The 14,772-nt window shown below is 33.4% G+C and overlaps 3 protein-coding genes across 4 annotated transcripts in view; 2 read left to right on the top strand and 1 right to left on the bottom strand.

Moving 5' to 3' along the window:
* Rbbp5 (retinoblastoma binding protein 5) overlaps positions 1-14,772 on the top strand; it is a 199,610-nt gene that overhangs the window by 67,818 nt on the left and 117,020 nt on the right. The gene's annotated exons all lie outside the window — the stretch shown is intronic.
* On the bottom strand, positions 1,482-4,139 carry LOC143920335 (abasic site processing protein HMCES). Of its 2 annotated transcripts, XR_013261328.1 has the most exons (6): positions 3,847-4,139; positions 3,542-3,761; positions 3,282-3,476; positions 2,988-3,200; positions 2,282-2,903; positions 1,482-1,744 (listed from the first exon to the last, which is right to left on the bottom strand). XR_013261328.1 is itself a non-coding variant. In XM_077443179.1 (5 exons), the coding sequence occupies exons 1-5, from the start codon at positions 3,864-3,866 to the stop codon at positions 2,637-2,639; spliced, it is 915 nt and encodes a 304-aa protein (XP_077299305.1). In that variant the 5' UTR covers positions 3,867-4,139; the 3' UTR covers positions 1,944-2,636. The 2 variants fall into 2 exon arrangements, 1 of the variants encoding a protein (XP_077299305.1); XM_077443179.1 differs by lacking the exon at positions 1,482-1,744 and having other exon boundaries at positions 1,944-2,903.
* LOC143920333 (uncharacterized) lies at positions 5,146-6,883 on the top strand. The gene is made up of 5 exons (XM_077443176.1): positions 5,146-5,277; positions 5,400-5,732; positions 5,917-6,157; positions 6,227-6,532; positions 6,596-6,883. Exons 1-5 carry the CDS (start codon positions 5,251-5,253, stop codon positions 6,727-6,729), a joined length of 1,041 nt encoding a protein of 346 aa, XP_077299302.1. The 5' UTR covers positions 5,146-5,250; the 3' UTR covers positions 6,730-6,883.

Genomic DNA, 14,772 nt, shown 5'->3' with positions numbered 1-14,772 from the left:
TGATAAACCTTGATATCTTTACCAAGTGCAATGAAGTTAACTTATCATTACAAGGAAAAAGTATTACAATTTTTAATACAAAAGATAAAATTCCATCTTTTGATAAAAAAAATTCAATTTTGGATTTCATCAGTTGAATTTAAAAATCTTGTTTTTTTTCCTGCCTTACACGAATGTTTGAATGAATTAAATTTTAAAGTAGATGAAGAAGTTTCCAAAGTATTTTTAAAATACCTACATAACTTGAAAACAGCTCTTTTGCAATATTTTCCGAAAACTAGTAAGGACGATTCCTGGGTTCGGAATCAGTAGGCTTAAGCCCAAGTGACTATGAAAATCTATTTCATTTAATTAGTGACTCTGATTTGAAACAAAAATCAGCCTTTAAACGATTTCTGGGCGAGTTTATCAAAAGAGTACCTCAATTTTTCAAAACAAGCTATTATTATTTTACTTCCGTTTTCTACATAGATCTTGTACAGACTCCAGGGATGTTCAACTCGAGAGCACCCCGGAAGTCGGTTTCGTAGAAGCTCGTGGTAAGCGTGGGCGGGGCTGGTTTCCTCAAGGTGCCTTCCTTCGTCGTCGGTGGTCTGGTCTCTGCTGCTGTCGGCTCGGCTCGATGTATATCTCTCTCTCTCTCGTACAGTGTGCGTAAGTGAGGGTGATACGGGACAAAGGCGGGAAATTGAATAGTAATGAAAACAGGTTATAATTCTGTTTGTATGGTGACTGTATTTTATATATGTATAAATACAGAGAATAAGCAGGGGGGGGGGGGGAGTCCGTCGTGAAATTAGCGCGCACGTGTTCGAGAGGTTATGATAACCTCACTCCTCACGTGACTACGTGATCTGACTTCGACGAAGAAAAACCAGGATTTCCTCACTTCTCACCGGACGTATACTGAAGCTGTACTTCCAGTATCGTCTGCCGATCCAGGCTGAGCTGATCGGGACTCGGTGGTGGGAACAAACTCGGTAGCGAACAGAGATGTTCACTCGACCGAAGCGGAAAACGAATAGGAGGCGGGGACGCGCGCTCGGCGCCGATCTCCCTCCAAAACGGCTCCTTTGGTCGTAACGCCACGAAAGCTGACCATGAAGACTTGGTCGGAACAGATCTAGAACATATTGCATTATACATCTATGGTTTTCTACAACCTATTTATGCGAAACGGGATTTTCTTATACTGCAATGAAGTTAAAGTGCAGGAACAGGCTCGACGCCAAACCAGATATTAGAATGCAACGTACCAATATTGTGCCTGATATCAAAAAGATATGCAATTCAAGGACTCTGTTAAAATTTCCGGGTTTGCGAAGTGCTCCATTGCAGAAAGAGTTTAGGAAACCCCGACATATAGTATAGACTATAGACTGTCTGTTAGGCCGAATTATCCTAAAGTTGGAAGTGGCAATAGCTTCAACCAATAATAATCAAGTGTAAATAACCAACAATATATATATTTTTTTGTGTTTGTGACCCTTTTTTTCATAGTAAGATTATTCTCGACAGCTTTTGAATTTCTAAACTTTCAAAATCTACAAAACCGGTGCGAACCTATAGAAAAACACTATTGGGTGTACATAGTATAATCGGTAGCCACTTATGCAATCATTTTTTTTTAGACTTTCATTTGTAACTTTTTATTTTACTATGGTATAGTAATTTGTAATGGATTCGGTATACATATACTGAAAAACCTGGCGTAAGTAAATCCTGTTTTATGGTCTTGGGCCAACTAAATACATTAAATGCCTGACGCCTTTAATTTTTAATCAAGTCAATTTGCTAAGTGCAATGTTATAAAATAAGTGTTATGTTCAGGAGATGGAGAATTCCACTATGCGCCACTGATGCATGGGAATACAGCACATTGTTGTCTCACCATCGCCATCAGAAACATGCACGCGGTGGTATATTTTACAACACCTGTGTTTCTACTATTCTTTATTTGGTTACTACATATACATACATATGTATATTCTTCGTTGCGTGAATATCATATTTGTTTTCGTCGCTCTCTGTTGTGTTGGATCACTTTGTTTTAGACATATAGATTTATTTAATAATACATAATACGACAAAAATCACTATGCAGAAATGCTACTAAATAGCTTCGCTTATATTTTTATTTACTACAGATCTTAAAATGCATATTAATTGCTAAAAATAATTGATGGTGAAGTAATATTCGATTATTGTGTATTTTCAGCCCATGACATATTTTGTAAATAAATTAATAATACATTGTGGAAGGGGAAAGGGAGAAGAGCACAAACTAAATTTTCACAATGAGCGCTAAATAACCTTTGTCACTATTAGAGTTGAAAAAAGAAGCGACAGCACTCAAAGGTTAACGAATGTTTTAACCATCCCTCCAGAATATGGTTGTCAGATTTCATACATACAAATCAGATCAATAATGTTAGCTTTTCATCTGTTTATTATATGAAACCACTGCAATGATATTTGTATTTCTAATTATTTATAAAATATGGAAAATTTTCACATAAAAAATAACATGAGGTGAAATTATCAATGTACAGATTTGTTAAAAAATTAATTCAAGCCGAGTCATGACATTTTGAGTTTTTACTGAATCTGTAATAGTAGTAGTAGAATATTACAGTTCAACAAAACTTTTTTTCTGGAAGTTCATTTTTCAATGGTGATTTTCTTTTCAACCAAGAATTCATTAAATTTACTGATCCTACATTTTTTGTGTTAGTTTTCTTTACAGATTTTTTGTCATTTGGATTAGCAGGATTGTTACAATCTTCAGATTTGTAACGTGAATTATTTACATTGGTGGACACCATGTGCCATGTTAAATTTGTAGTTGCTTTTAAAAAAGATATCGAATCTTTTGGTGAAATACTTTCAGTATCAAGCCATTTCTAAAAAAAAAAAGATTTATTTTATTTTTATTGTTCTTTCATGAATGCATTAAATTATAATTCTGACTCTGATTTCATCCTTACTGCAACATCATCTTCTGATTCTAAAATAGCCGGCATTCTATGGTGAAGCCAGCCCAGCGTATCATTAGATTCCATAGTTATTATAGAATAACTATATAAATCTCCATCATCACAATTCCACACATTGTAAATACCAGCCATCTTTAGGAGCTGTATTCCTTGCCAACCATCATTTTCATCAAATGAATTATTCCAAGAATTCATGTCATGCACCTAAATTAATAATAAATAAAAAATTCACTAAATTATAAAATATGTACATACATACATACAGCATATGACAATAAAACAAACCTTTATACTATCATCTTGTTTACAATAAATATAATATGGTTGTTTTGATTTATCAGTAGTCTTCCACTCATAAAAGCCTTCAGCTAATATGACACATCTATTTCCCCGTTGTAGTGGTTCTTTAAAGAGTTTCGAGGTCAAAATATTTTCTATGCGGCAGTTGTTGGTAGACAAGCCATGTTTTTTGTAATCGCCCTAACATTTTACTTGCATCATTATTATTATACAAACTGAATACTCGGTTGATAAATGATTAATACCTTATGCCAGGGTGGTACCATTCCCCACATCATTGGCTTGACGATACGTTCTTCTTTCGATAATATTAAAATTGGCGTTACATCAGTCGGTGCTATATTGTAAGATGGATTGTATTTTTTTTCCAAATTTTTTTCATCACTCCAAGTCGGTTTACTAAATTTAGTTTCATTTTTTTTCTTATAACAGCAGGCTTTCACTATATCATTTGGTCCGAGAGTTCTGAAAGTAAACATGACAAATCTTTGTCAATGAGAGTTTCAAAAAATCTAGCATCGAATAAGAATATATTTGTAAGCAAATTTACAATCCTGTGCGGCCACACATTGTGATCTTGATTTGAAACTGTACGATTAAAATAAAAGTGAATAAAGCAGAGGCAATGTTCAAAGTCACCACTATTAGGCAGTATAGTATGTACACTAAACACTAAACAGCGCGGGAAGTGATGGAATAGCCTAAATTAAACATAATTTACAGTCACGTGTGTTTTATCGTAGGTAGACCATTTACATTCAGAATCAAGAACAATAACAAAGTACGACATCCCACAACCCGACATATGTACGTACTTTCTGAGTATGAAATGTCTAAATGACAGAATATACAACCATGACATTTTTCAGTAAAGTATCAATTTAAGTAAAGTAGATAAGAAAACTGCGCTATGGTGGAATCACAACATCCGATATTCTGGATTAATTCATTAATGTACATCTAGTTATTTAATATAACATTTTGGGGTGTGAGACCCGTATTTAATGATCACTAATTACACTGTTCCACATGAAAAATGGTTCAGAGACGAGATATGACTTTTATTATAGATCTATGCCCAGTAAATACGAATCTTGTAATAAAAAATGTTGATTGGCTCGAGATTCGGATATATATAAGTTTTTTAAATCGCGCGATTTTTCTATATCTTGGTGTTGTTCGGTCGATGTGTCAAAATCTGTCAATTTTCTGTTCAAAATGAATATTGGAATCTATAGTTGGGTATTTTATCTTCCATTTGTAGTACAAATCTTTCAAATCTTTCTAAATAGTCGTCCAGTTCAAATCAAAAGTATAAGTACGTATTTTCACTTGGGGTTTATTTTCCACTGTTAATACTATTTTATATTGAGTTTTTTCTATTGAAACATGTTTATTGGGATAGTGTTCTGACCAAAATATATATTTTTTCCTTCCGGATAATTCCTTCAGATGATGTAGTAAACTCAGAAAAAATAAGAAACGAAAATATCTGACGTTTAGCAACGTTGATTTGATAATGAATCTACTTTGTGGTGGTGTTCTCATGACATGTACTAATTTATTGTCAGTAATATTGAACACTCCAAAAGTATAACCAATGAATAAGACGAACAGAGAGGCCGACTTAGAATCATCAAATTATACAAGATAAACTTATTTTACACTTATTTTAAATCGAATTTCTTAGTATGTCGATGATGTGGGTAGGACGTTGAATTTTTGATTTTTAAAAAAATAAAGTTCTCATTTATGATTCATAATCTCTTAGAATACGTATTGCAAGTCGCGAAACACGAGTAAAAAACCACATATGAAACTGATAAATAATTATGGCCTATTTTTCGATAGTTTAGACGTCGTCAAGGGAGCGGTGGTGGCAGTATTGGTTATAAACTCACGAACTGTCATTTGCATTGTTGAGGTCTGCTTCTGATTTAGTAATATTATTAAAATGTTTCAGTCAGATGATTTTGACGATGTACGTACATTTGAATATATAATTATTTCGTTTTATAGTTTCATAAGTTTTCTATATCTTCGATTCTATATTCGTCGAAAATATTTTGTTATTTTTATTAAATTTAGTTTTGTTAAATTTAGATATTTCTGGATGAAGCTTTGTCTACCATTGATGAAACCGAATTTTCAAATCACATTGTGGTAGAAAACTCATCGGAATGTTCACCATCTAAAACATGTAGCAAAATAAAATCCAGTATCAGTCCAATAGAGAGATACAGTAACAATCCCAAGAAAAGGAGGGTACCCGACGATGATATAATTATAAACGATAATTCTTACAACAGCGATATGAACGATAGCTTTAATACTTCTAAAAGAAATAAAAGAAAATTTCCTGGACCGGCAGGGCTGCTCCCTGATGATTCAAAAATAAATGTATATGAAAGCAAATGTACGATGTCATTGTCACAGGTACAATTCGTTGGAGATATTTATTTTTTTAATTACATAGTAAAACACCATCAAATATTGAAATTATTGTCTTTTTAATTTAAAAAATTAAAAAGTCAATAATTTCATTTCAAACATTTAACTGTCTTTTATTTTACTTCGTAAAATACATATCTACTAAAAACGCTTTTAATATTTTAATTAGTGTTTTAGCAATTCACAAAATCAATTGCCACTGTCCATTTTTGGGGAAGGCCCTTGGTGTTTGATGCAAAGTGAATGCATAGTCAATAAAAATTCGTTAGAAAAATACAACATAGCAAATATAAAAACACAAGCTAAATACCAGATACTGATAGACCACCGTGTGCCAATTATGTGTGGTGTGATACAAAACATTGATTGTTCTTTACAACATCCATCGATTGTTATTAGAGATCCTTCAGGTCTGTCAATTTTACTATCAAAACAATATTTTTTTTGGAATATGTGAAACGTATAATCCTTAATTTCAGGAAGTATTCAAGGCACTCTTCATCATGACGTATGGAAAATTTATAACTCTTATCTGGTTCCACAACATTCTGCAATTCTTCTAAAGAATACCACTGTGCTAACTACTGGATCGAAGAAAAATTATCTCAACATTACGCTTAATAATATTGTCACTATTTATTGTGACAGCGAAAGTTCTTACATTCAAGATAAAAACAAACAACCTTTACAAAACAATCAATGTATAACAAAATTATCGGATATCGATATTGTAGATTGGAAAACAGATAAAATAATTGTTATTAGAAAATCTTCAATTGAATCTGGTAAGGATAGAATTTTTTGTTTCGAGTTTGTGTCATTTATTTTTATATATTATTTATTTTTAGGTGATTCATCCTTGGATGAAAAACGTGCTAAAAATTCTATATGCAAAGGGAATAGTAGAATATTGGATGAAAGCATAGTAGAGACCCTTTTAGAAGGCATTGATTACAATATTTTATGTGATGAGTTTGATTGAAGATATATTTAAATCAATATTTTCACGCAAGAAAACCTTAAATCATTAATCAATTTTGGATTTTCTCATGTTTTTGTTAAAAAAATTCTACACTACAATATTTCCTAATCAAATAATAAACGTTTCATATAAAATTATTCTTTAATTTAAAATTTAAATGTGTACATTATTGACAATTAATTTCATCTACATATTATATATACGTTTACTTTTCAAACCCATTGCTGCGATAACGTCTGCTTTCAATAACTCGTCTCTTGTAAAGGCTATCCGGTTTCTTGATGTGATAGATGAACATTTCAACCTGTTTGATTGTCATGTTGATGAACTGGTCAATTTCGTGAGATTCAACACGGGTCTATTTAAATGAGATGAATGATTGCCAATTTTTATTGCTATTTTTTTTTTTTTTTTGTAAGACCGTTGTGACGCATTGGGGCAACCTGCTATGTCACATTGGTCATTATTTTGTTATTATCTATTCATTTATATAATGTATTTATTATAATAATAAATCAATATAAATAAATAAATATACATATTTGAATTTGACGAATATAAGTCGTATTAAAAACAAAATTATCACAGGTGGCTATATGTAGGGTTGTCAGGCGTCCCGATTAATTGGGATAGTCACCAGTTTTAAGTCTCGTGTCCCGGTGTCCCGAACAAACCTCTCGGGATGGCCAAATGTCCCAGTTTACTACTTTTTAAATTCCTACAGAAGTTTTTAACTCAGAATTAAAAAAATATGTAACAAACTATAAACATAAAGTAGATGTCTGGACTAGACAGTCTGGTATATACTGCAACAAAATTCAACAATGAATTATTCGTTTCTGTCTTATACATACTTTCTGGAGAACTATATGTAGAAGGGAGACAAAAATGTGTGTCGGGCATCAATCAATTTATCTTAATCGATAATTTTCTCACACATTTTTTTAATGTAGATGTTTATTGTTGCTTTTTTTCCTATTCGTTGGTTTATATTATATTGTCAATTGTTTGAAATCAAAATTTTTATGACTGCTTTTGTTCTTATTAGTAAAACAGCTGAATATAGATTTTATTCATATTAATGTGTCCATGTGGACTTAACATTGTATTTTTTTTAGATATTTATAACTGCTTTTGTTCCTATTTAAGTAATTAATATAATTTAATTATTTAATAGAAATTAAAAATTATTTGATCTAATATTTTTTGAGGGGGGGGGGGGTGTCTCAGTTTAACTTGCATGAAATCTGACAACCCTATATGGAAAATATTGTAAGTAATATTGTTAGTGTTGACGGCCCCAATGGCAGCGTTAACACTAGCGGTGGATACCGCGGTATTTGACGGCGTGGAAACATACAGCGTGTTCCAATTTTTCACCAATCCGCGAGCCACACGACGCCCCTCCATAAGTCGGGCAGTACCCATAGGATTGCCTTGGGGGGATGTCGTCGATATTTCAGAGAGCGTGTCGCCAACATATTTACGACATTTGCTCGGCTCATTACTTTATTCAATTATCTTTCTATTTACCCGGCTTCGCTCGGTATTTGTAATATAAACCGCTTAAACATGGCCAATCTAATGTGGCAGCTCCCCAGGTACTGGCCGTAAACCAACGTGTGATACCGCTTCTTCTGTCATAACAAAATGCAGTGCATACCATCACCTCATAACCACTTTATTGTTCAATTATCGTACTCTACTCATAACTGGTCATCTAAACACGGAACTTTTATTGTTCGCAGCACACCCACACCACAGCCTTCTACGAATCGAAACTCCAAGCGAGATGACATGACTAAACTACACCGTCACTTCTCTCACCCTTCTCCATATATATGGGGGTGGTATATGAGTACAAATATATATAAATATATATATATATATATATATATATATATATATATATATATATATATATATATATATATATATATATATATTGATTAGGTAATATCGGACCATTTACAGAAGATAGAATATGTAAAATCAAAATTGTTTTATTTTAAAAAACGGACAGATTTATAAAATTCACAAATATCAAAATGTCAATATTGAAGTACCTACCTAGTTCGTTTTGTGACCCTCATTTATTAAAAAATGTTGCTAATTTATTGAAAAATGTGATTTTCAGGAAAGAGTTGAAAAAAATAGAGCAATCTAAAAGGTCGGGCTGCGGAGCTGATGAGATATATACATATACCATCATCCTCGACATTTCACGAACTGAGCTTTTTGACCAACGTAGAAAAACCCGTGCTGACTATGGTAATCATCTTGATTATATTACTACTTTTGGAAAATAATTTATTTATTAGGTACTATTCGACCACATCAACTTTAGTCTCGGCCCGATGATAGTAATTCGACAATGGACTGAAAACAATATTAAACACCATGAAGATGGCATGAGGGCGAAATCAGACAGCGGTGAATGTGGGACGTGGTTTTTTTAGATACATATAGAAAAAACGTGGCATTCATCGAACGCGTACATGGGATAGTTTAGAATTTTATAAAGAAAATAAGAAACTTTTGAATCAAATTAGCAGTGTATAAATAAATATAGCAACAGAGGTGATGAAATTGAGTGAGAATGAAGATGATTAAATTCAACAATTAATTTTTAAGCGCACTTTTTAAGTTCCTAACTACATATGTATATTCCGGTTATTATGAAAGTGGAATAAGTCATATAATATTTCCTTTGAGATAATTGGACTTTTGTGTAAATTTGTTTTAAAAATTATTGTGATACCTTAGCCTTATGGGGGTCTACGTGACGAGCCGGAATCTGATATTACCGAAAACGCAAAGATCGAAAATCGAAAGATCTTAAGTCGAAATATCAAAAAAAGAGGATGCATGGTAAACGGTACATACTCACTGTATGACCGGCCTTATAGATATAATCTTTTCCCGCACAATTATAAATAAAATTGTAAAATAAACATTTTTTTGTTAAATGTTCTCTTTTTTTGTCCATGACACTTGGCAACCCTAGCTTATGGTGATTTTCGATGATAGTGCGATATAACTAGAGGTAGGATAGTCACAGTGCTATCCATTGTTGTAAATCCTTTGTAAAAAAGGTTCGGCAAACTTTGAACAATACGCGGCACCTTCTGGGTCCGGTGACTAGATATAACCATGTCTTTGAATATATGTATATAAATATAATGTAGCATAGCAATATGAAAAATTATTACGGTAAATAATAATTACGGATCACAAATGAAATTATTTTATTTAAAAAAATCAATATAATACAAATATACATAAAAAAGAATAACAAAGATAGTAATAAAATAAAAAGCAAGAAAGAAATATGTATAGTAAAAAAACAAGTAAATAATAATGATAATTATATAGGTTGACCTACCACGGTGTCTACAAGGTTACAAGGCTGTTCTTCTTTTCTCATCGAAGAAATACTGTCGAAACTCGTCTCTGACTGTTTTTGCATCTGACTTAGCATTTCGATTAAAAGAAGTGGAAAGGCTAGTTATTGTGTCTTTGTCTTCTTCTAATGCAATATCATCAGCTACTAATACATATGGAAAATTCGTCGTGGTGTTGGGCAATGGACATGGCTCTGGCAAATTTAATTTGCGTTGTTCATAGAGTTCCCAAAATTTCGTATAGAATAAAACTCCACCATCTGAGATTTTTCCGTTTGTTCCTACATCAATCATGATGAACTCTTTTCTCGCATTAACCAAAGCCATGAGGACAATGCTATAAAAGCCTTTATAATTGTAGTATGAGGGACCCGACATTCGAGGTTTAATAATTTCAATGTGTTTGCCATCTAGACTTCCAATGCATCTGGGGAAATTGTAAAGTTTTCCAAATTCATTTGCGATTTCGATCCATTCTGCATCTGTTGTTGGCATCTGAAAAATTTTTAATTTAATTTTTTTTTTTCAGGAAGATTATTCTCAACAACACCAAAATGAAGTAGTACAAAAAGAGTCTGATATATTCGTCTCTTAATGATGACGATGAAGGTCCAATGCCGAAAATAACAAAGAATAGGCCGAACAAAAAAAAATGAGCTGCTTGCACAAGCATGCACTATACTGTCTCGGCCCATTGTTGAATCTCCCCAAACTTCTTTCGATCTAATGTGTGCATCCTGGATTGAGAGTTTAAAAGGCTTAAATCCGAAACTAAAATTAGATAAAGCACATGCCATAAACAATATAATATATGAAGCTCAAACGAAAAATTTGTATTATACTGAAATTAATAATTCATTATCTCTCACATCTTTATCAAACTCATCGCCACATGTTATCCACATACCCGAGAATACTAGCTTCAATTCACCCAAAATACAAGTAATAGAAGGGTTGGAACCATCAACACACATTACCAAACGTCCGCCAATTATCCACATTCCTAAAAATATTAAATACAATCCAACGGGTATACGAATAACAGAAGGGTTGGCTTCAAAAATTTTTATAAAACATCAAACAACATCATACATAAACATAATCATCTAGTCATCATTTATTTTTTTACATACCTCCTTTATTATTGTATTTCATTATAATTTGTTTTTTTGTTTATGTAAAATGTTTACTATATAATAAGTAATATAAATAAAGTTTTTATATTACTTTGGTTTTTATTTTTACCTTTATATACTTCTTGATCATCGGGCCGAGACTAAAGTTGATGTGGTCGAATAGTACCTAATAAATAAATTATTTTCCAAAAGTAGTAATATAATCAAGATGATTACCATAGTCAGCACGGGTTTTTCTACGTTGGCCAAAAAGCTCAGTTCGTGAAATGTCGAGGATGATGGTATATGTATATATCTCATCAGCTCCGCAGCCCGACCTTTTAGATTGCTCTATTTTTTTCAACTCTTTCCTGAAAATCACATTTTTCAATAAATTAGCAACATTTTTTAATAAATGAGGGTCACAAAACGAACTAGGTAGGTACTTCAATATTGACATTTTGATATTTGTGAATTTTATAAATCTGTCCGTTTTTTAAAATAAAACAATTTTGATTTTACATATTCTATCTTCTGTAAATGGTCCGATATTACCTAATCAATATATATATATATATATATATATATATATATATATATATATATATATATTTATATATATTTGTACTCATATACCACCCCCATATATATGGAGAAGGGTGAGAGAAGTGACGGTGTAGTTTAGTCATGTCATCTCGCTTGGAGTTTCGATTCGTAGAAGGCTGTGGTGTGGGTGTGCTGCGAACAATAAAAGTTCCGTGTTTAGATGACCAGTTATGAGTAGAGTACGATAATTGAACAATAAAGTGGTTATGAGGTGATGGTATGCACTGCATTTTGTTATGACAGAAGAAGCGGTATCACACGTTGGTTTACGGCCAGTACCTGGGGAGCTGCCACATTAGATTGGCCATGTTTAAGCGGTTTATATTACAAATACCGAGCGAAGCCGGGTAAATAGAAAGATAATTGAATAAAGTAATGAGCCGAGCAAATGTCGTAAATATGTTGGCGACACGCTCTCTGAAATATCGACGACATCCCCCCAAGGCAATCCTATGGGTACTGCCCGACTTATGGAGGGGCGTCGTGTGGCTCGCGGATTGGTGAAAAATTGGAACACGCTGTATGTTTCCACGCCGTCAAATAACGCGGTATCTACCGCTAGTGTTAACGCTGCCAATAGGCAGACACGCCACGTTGCCAACCTAAACTGGTCTAGATGGCAAAGTTGATACAAAAGGTAACTCTGTCGCGTGCCGCGTAGTGCGTGATGTCTAATGTAACCATTTATTTTTGTCCTCAAAACGGGACATCTACCAATTTTTACGTAATAGTATGTGTACTCAAGAAAACGCGTTATTTTTCAGATTTTATTTATTAATAAAAATAACAGGAATGAATAATATAAATACAAAAAATTTGTTGTTTTATATTTTTCTTTTAAATAAGAAGGGTTTGCTTTTAAATAAGAATGAAATTCTTGGCAGGATTTCTTAAAATTAATTTTAATTAACAACATCACTTAAAGAACTGCGACTTGCAATTGCGTTTTTTCGGTCGTCCACTACTTGTTCATATGTGAAAAGACTCTTTCTACGCAAATTAAGACTGGAAACAATTTTTAAATTGTTACCGTGTGTTGCTCTCTTTTTGAAAACGGGACATTTCGACGTCCCGAAACTGTGCTTGGGGACAACGGGAGAGGCTACCTAAAAACGGGACGGTCCCGTTCAAAACGGGACGGTCCCGTTCAAAACGGGACGTATGGTCACTTTAGTGATGTCTCATACAATTTCATACAAACAATATTTGGTCGTGTACTGATGTGTCGTGTCGTATCGCTCGACTGACGCACTTCAGCAGGTATCCGGCAGGCAGTACGAAAAGTATTATTTGGTACATTTTGTATGGGTATGTTAATTTCAACCGCCACGTTTACGCCACGGCAGGCTTACAGCAGTACCCGACATTTCCTGTTCATACCTTACAGCAACATCCGTCAACGTATCGTATCCGTTTTTTTGGCCATCGTGGAAATATACACGCGAATTACGTGCCATGAGTCTGCCGCTTTGCTGTTTTGGACCAATTATCGATAGTGACAGTTGACAGCTGTTCAATCTTTCGACATGGTTTTGGCGCAAATATTAAAAAAATATTTAAACAATTTTAAACTTTTTACGGAAATATTTAAAAAAATTTTGTCCATCATCCACAAGCTCCTTATACAGTGTCCAAAACTCTCCTTCGGTTTTTCTATTTTTTAACATGGGATGTACATCAAAACGCCTCCGTGCTTTTTTATTGCCTTCTTGAGCTTCTTCCAACAACAACGCGATTATACATAATTTTTCGTTCGATAAACGCCGAAACATTTTTGCTGACTTGTATTCTGACGCGTAGCTACGAATGCACGTGTATGCATTCATATTGTAACTACTCGACAATACGACGTAAGCAATATTGCGCCGTATCGTCATGGCCTGTAATGTATAAGTAAGCCGATTTTGCCTTGCACTCGGTAAAAGCGCTGTAAGCGTAACGTGACCGCGACGTGCAGGTAGATATAGTCAGCAGTTTGGCTTAGTGGTAGCGTATATATTTAGCACCACTGAGGTCAAAGGTTCGAGTCCTCGCCACTGCTGGTTAGATCGTTTCTCTATCAGATTTTGCCAATTTTATCTGATCATTGTTGAAACGGTTCCTGAAAATTGGTATTAGATCTAATCCTGTTGTCACAAAATCTGCCTGTGTATGATTTGTAATAATTATACACAGTAATCTGAAATCTATAGATATCTCTATAGACATCTCTATAATTTCGTATTTATTATATGTATAAAAATTGTATACAAAAAAAAATCTAAAAATAATCCATAGATGTCTCTATGATTATTATTTCTGATTAATTGTTATATGCTATATATTCTGCTTGTATATGTATGTATTACTGTATTTCTGATTGTTTATGTATTCTGTATTTCGTTAACGTACACCCGTCGCATTGGAGCAAATCTGTAATGGCGAGTGTATATTGATTTGTAACAATAAAATAAAATAAAATAAATATGAATAGAAATGTAATAAAATGACATATTTGAAACGGAGTCGTGCATTGCTCAAGCCGTGCAGTGCTGTTAAGTATGAACAGACCTTATTGCGTTCAGACCGCACTATACGACAACCCAACGATCCTTCACTTCACAACAGTATGCGACCAAATATTGTTTGTATAAAATTGTACGAGCGTTGAAGTATAATGTATAGAAGCGCTCTCAGCTTCCAAAAATGTTGCCACAAAATCTCCGTCCAAACGGAGATGTCGGCTGTTTTGCTCAGTTGTTTGTTAAGCTCTGTAGCAGTAGGATCTCTTTGAAATAGCCTCTACTAGTGAAATTGTGTGGTAGTATTAGTTCGACAAAGTCCGAACATCTGTATGTGCACGTGCTAGATGTTCGGACCGTATTCTTTTTTAAAACTAATTATTACTTTATCTACATTGAAGTAGTATGCATAGAATT

Source organism: Arctopsyche grandis, chromosome 12 (genome assembly GCF_051622035.1).
Source record: "Arctopsyche grandis isolate Sample6627 chromosome 12, ASM5162203v2, whole genome shotgun sequence".
Lineage (NCBI taxonomy): Eukaryota > Metazoa > Arthropoda > Insecta > Trichoptera > Hydropsychidae > Arctopsyche > Arctopsyche grandis.
This window is presented reverse-complemented; position numbering and strand designations above follow the sequence as displayed.

Excerpts from the sequence above, each read along its gene's own strand:
- LOC143920335 (XM_077443179.1), bottom strand. The coding sequence starts at position 3,866 with ATGTGTGGCCGCACAGGATT. Across the intron at positions 3,762-3,846 it reads ATGTGTGGCCGCACAGGATT|AACTCTCGGACCAAATGATA; the intron begins GTAAATTTGCTT and ends GTTTACTTTCAG. Across the intron at positions 2,904-2,987 it reads AATCAGAAGATGATGTTGCA|AAATGGCTTGATACTGAAAG; the intron begins GTAAGGATGAAA and ends TTTTTTTTTTAG.
- LOC143920333 (XM_077443176.1), top strand. The coding sequence starts at position 5,251 with ATGTTTCAGTCAGATGATTTTGACGAT. Across the intron at positions 6,158-6,226 it reads TGTTATTAGAGATCCTTCAG|GAAGTATTCAAGGCACTCTT; the intron begins GTCTGTCAATTT and ends CCTTAATTTCAG. Across the intron at positions 6,533-6,595 it reads AAAATCTTCAATTGAATCTG|GTGATTCATCCTTGGATGAA; the intron begins GTAAGGATAGAA and ends ATTTATTTTTAG.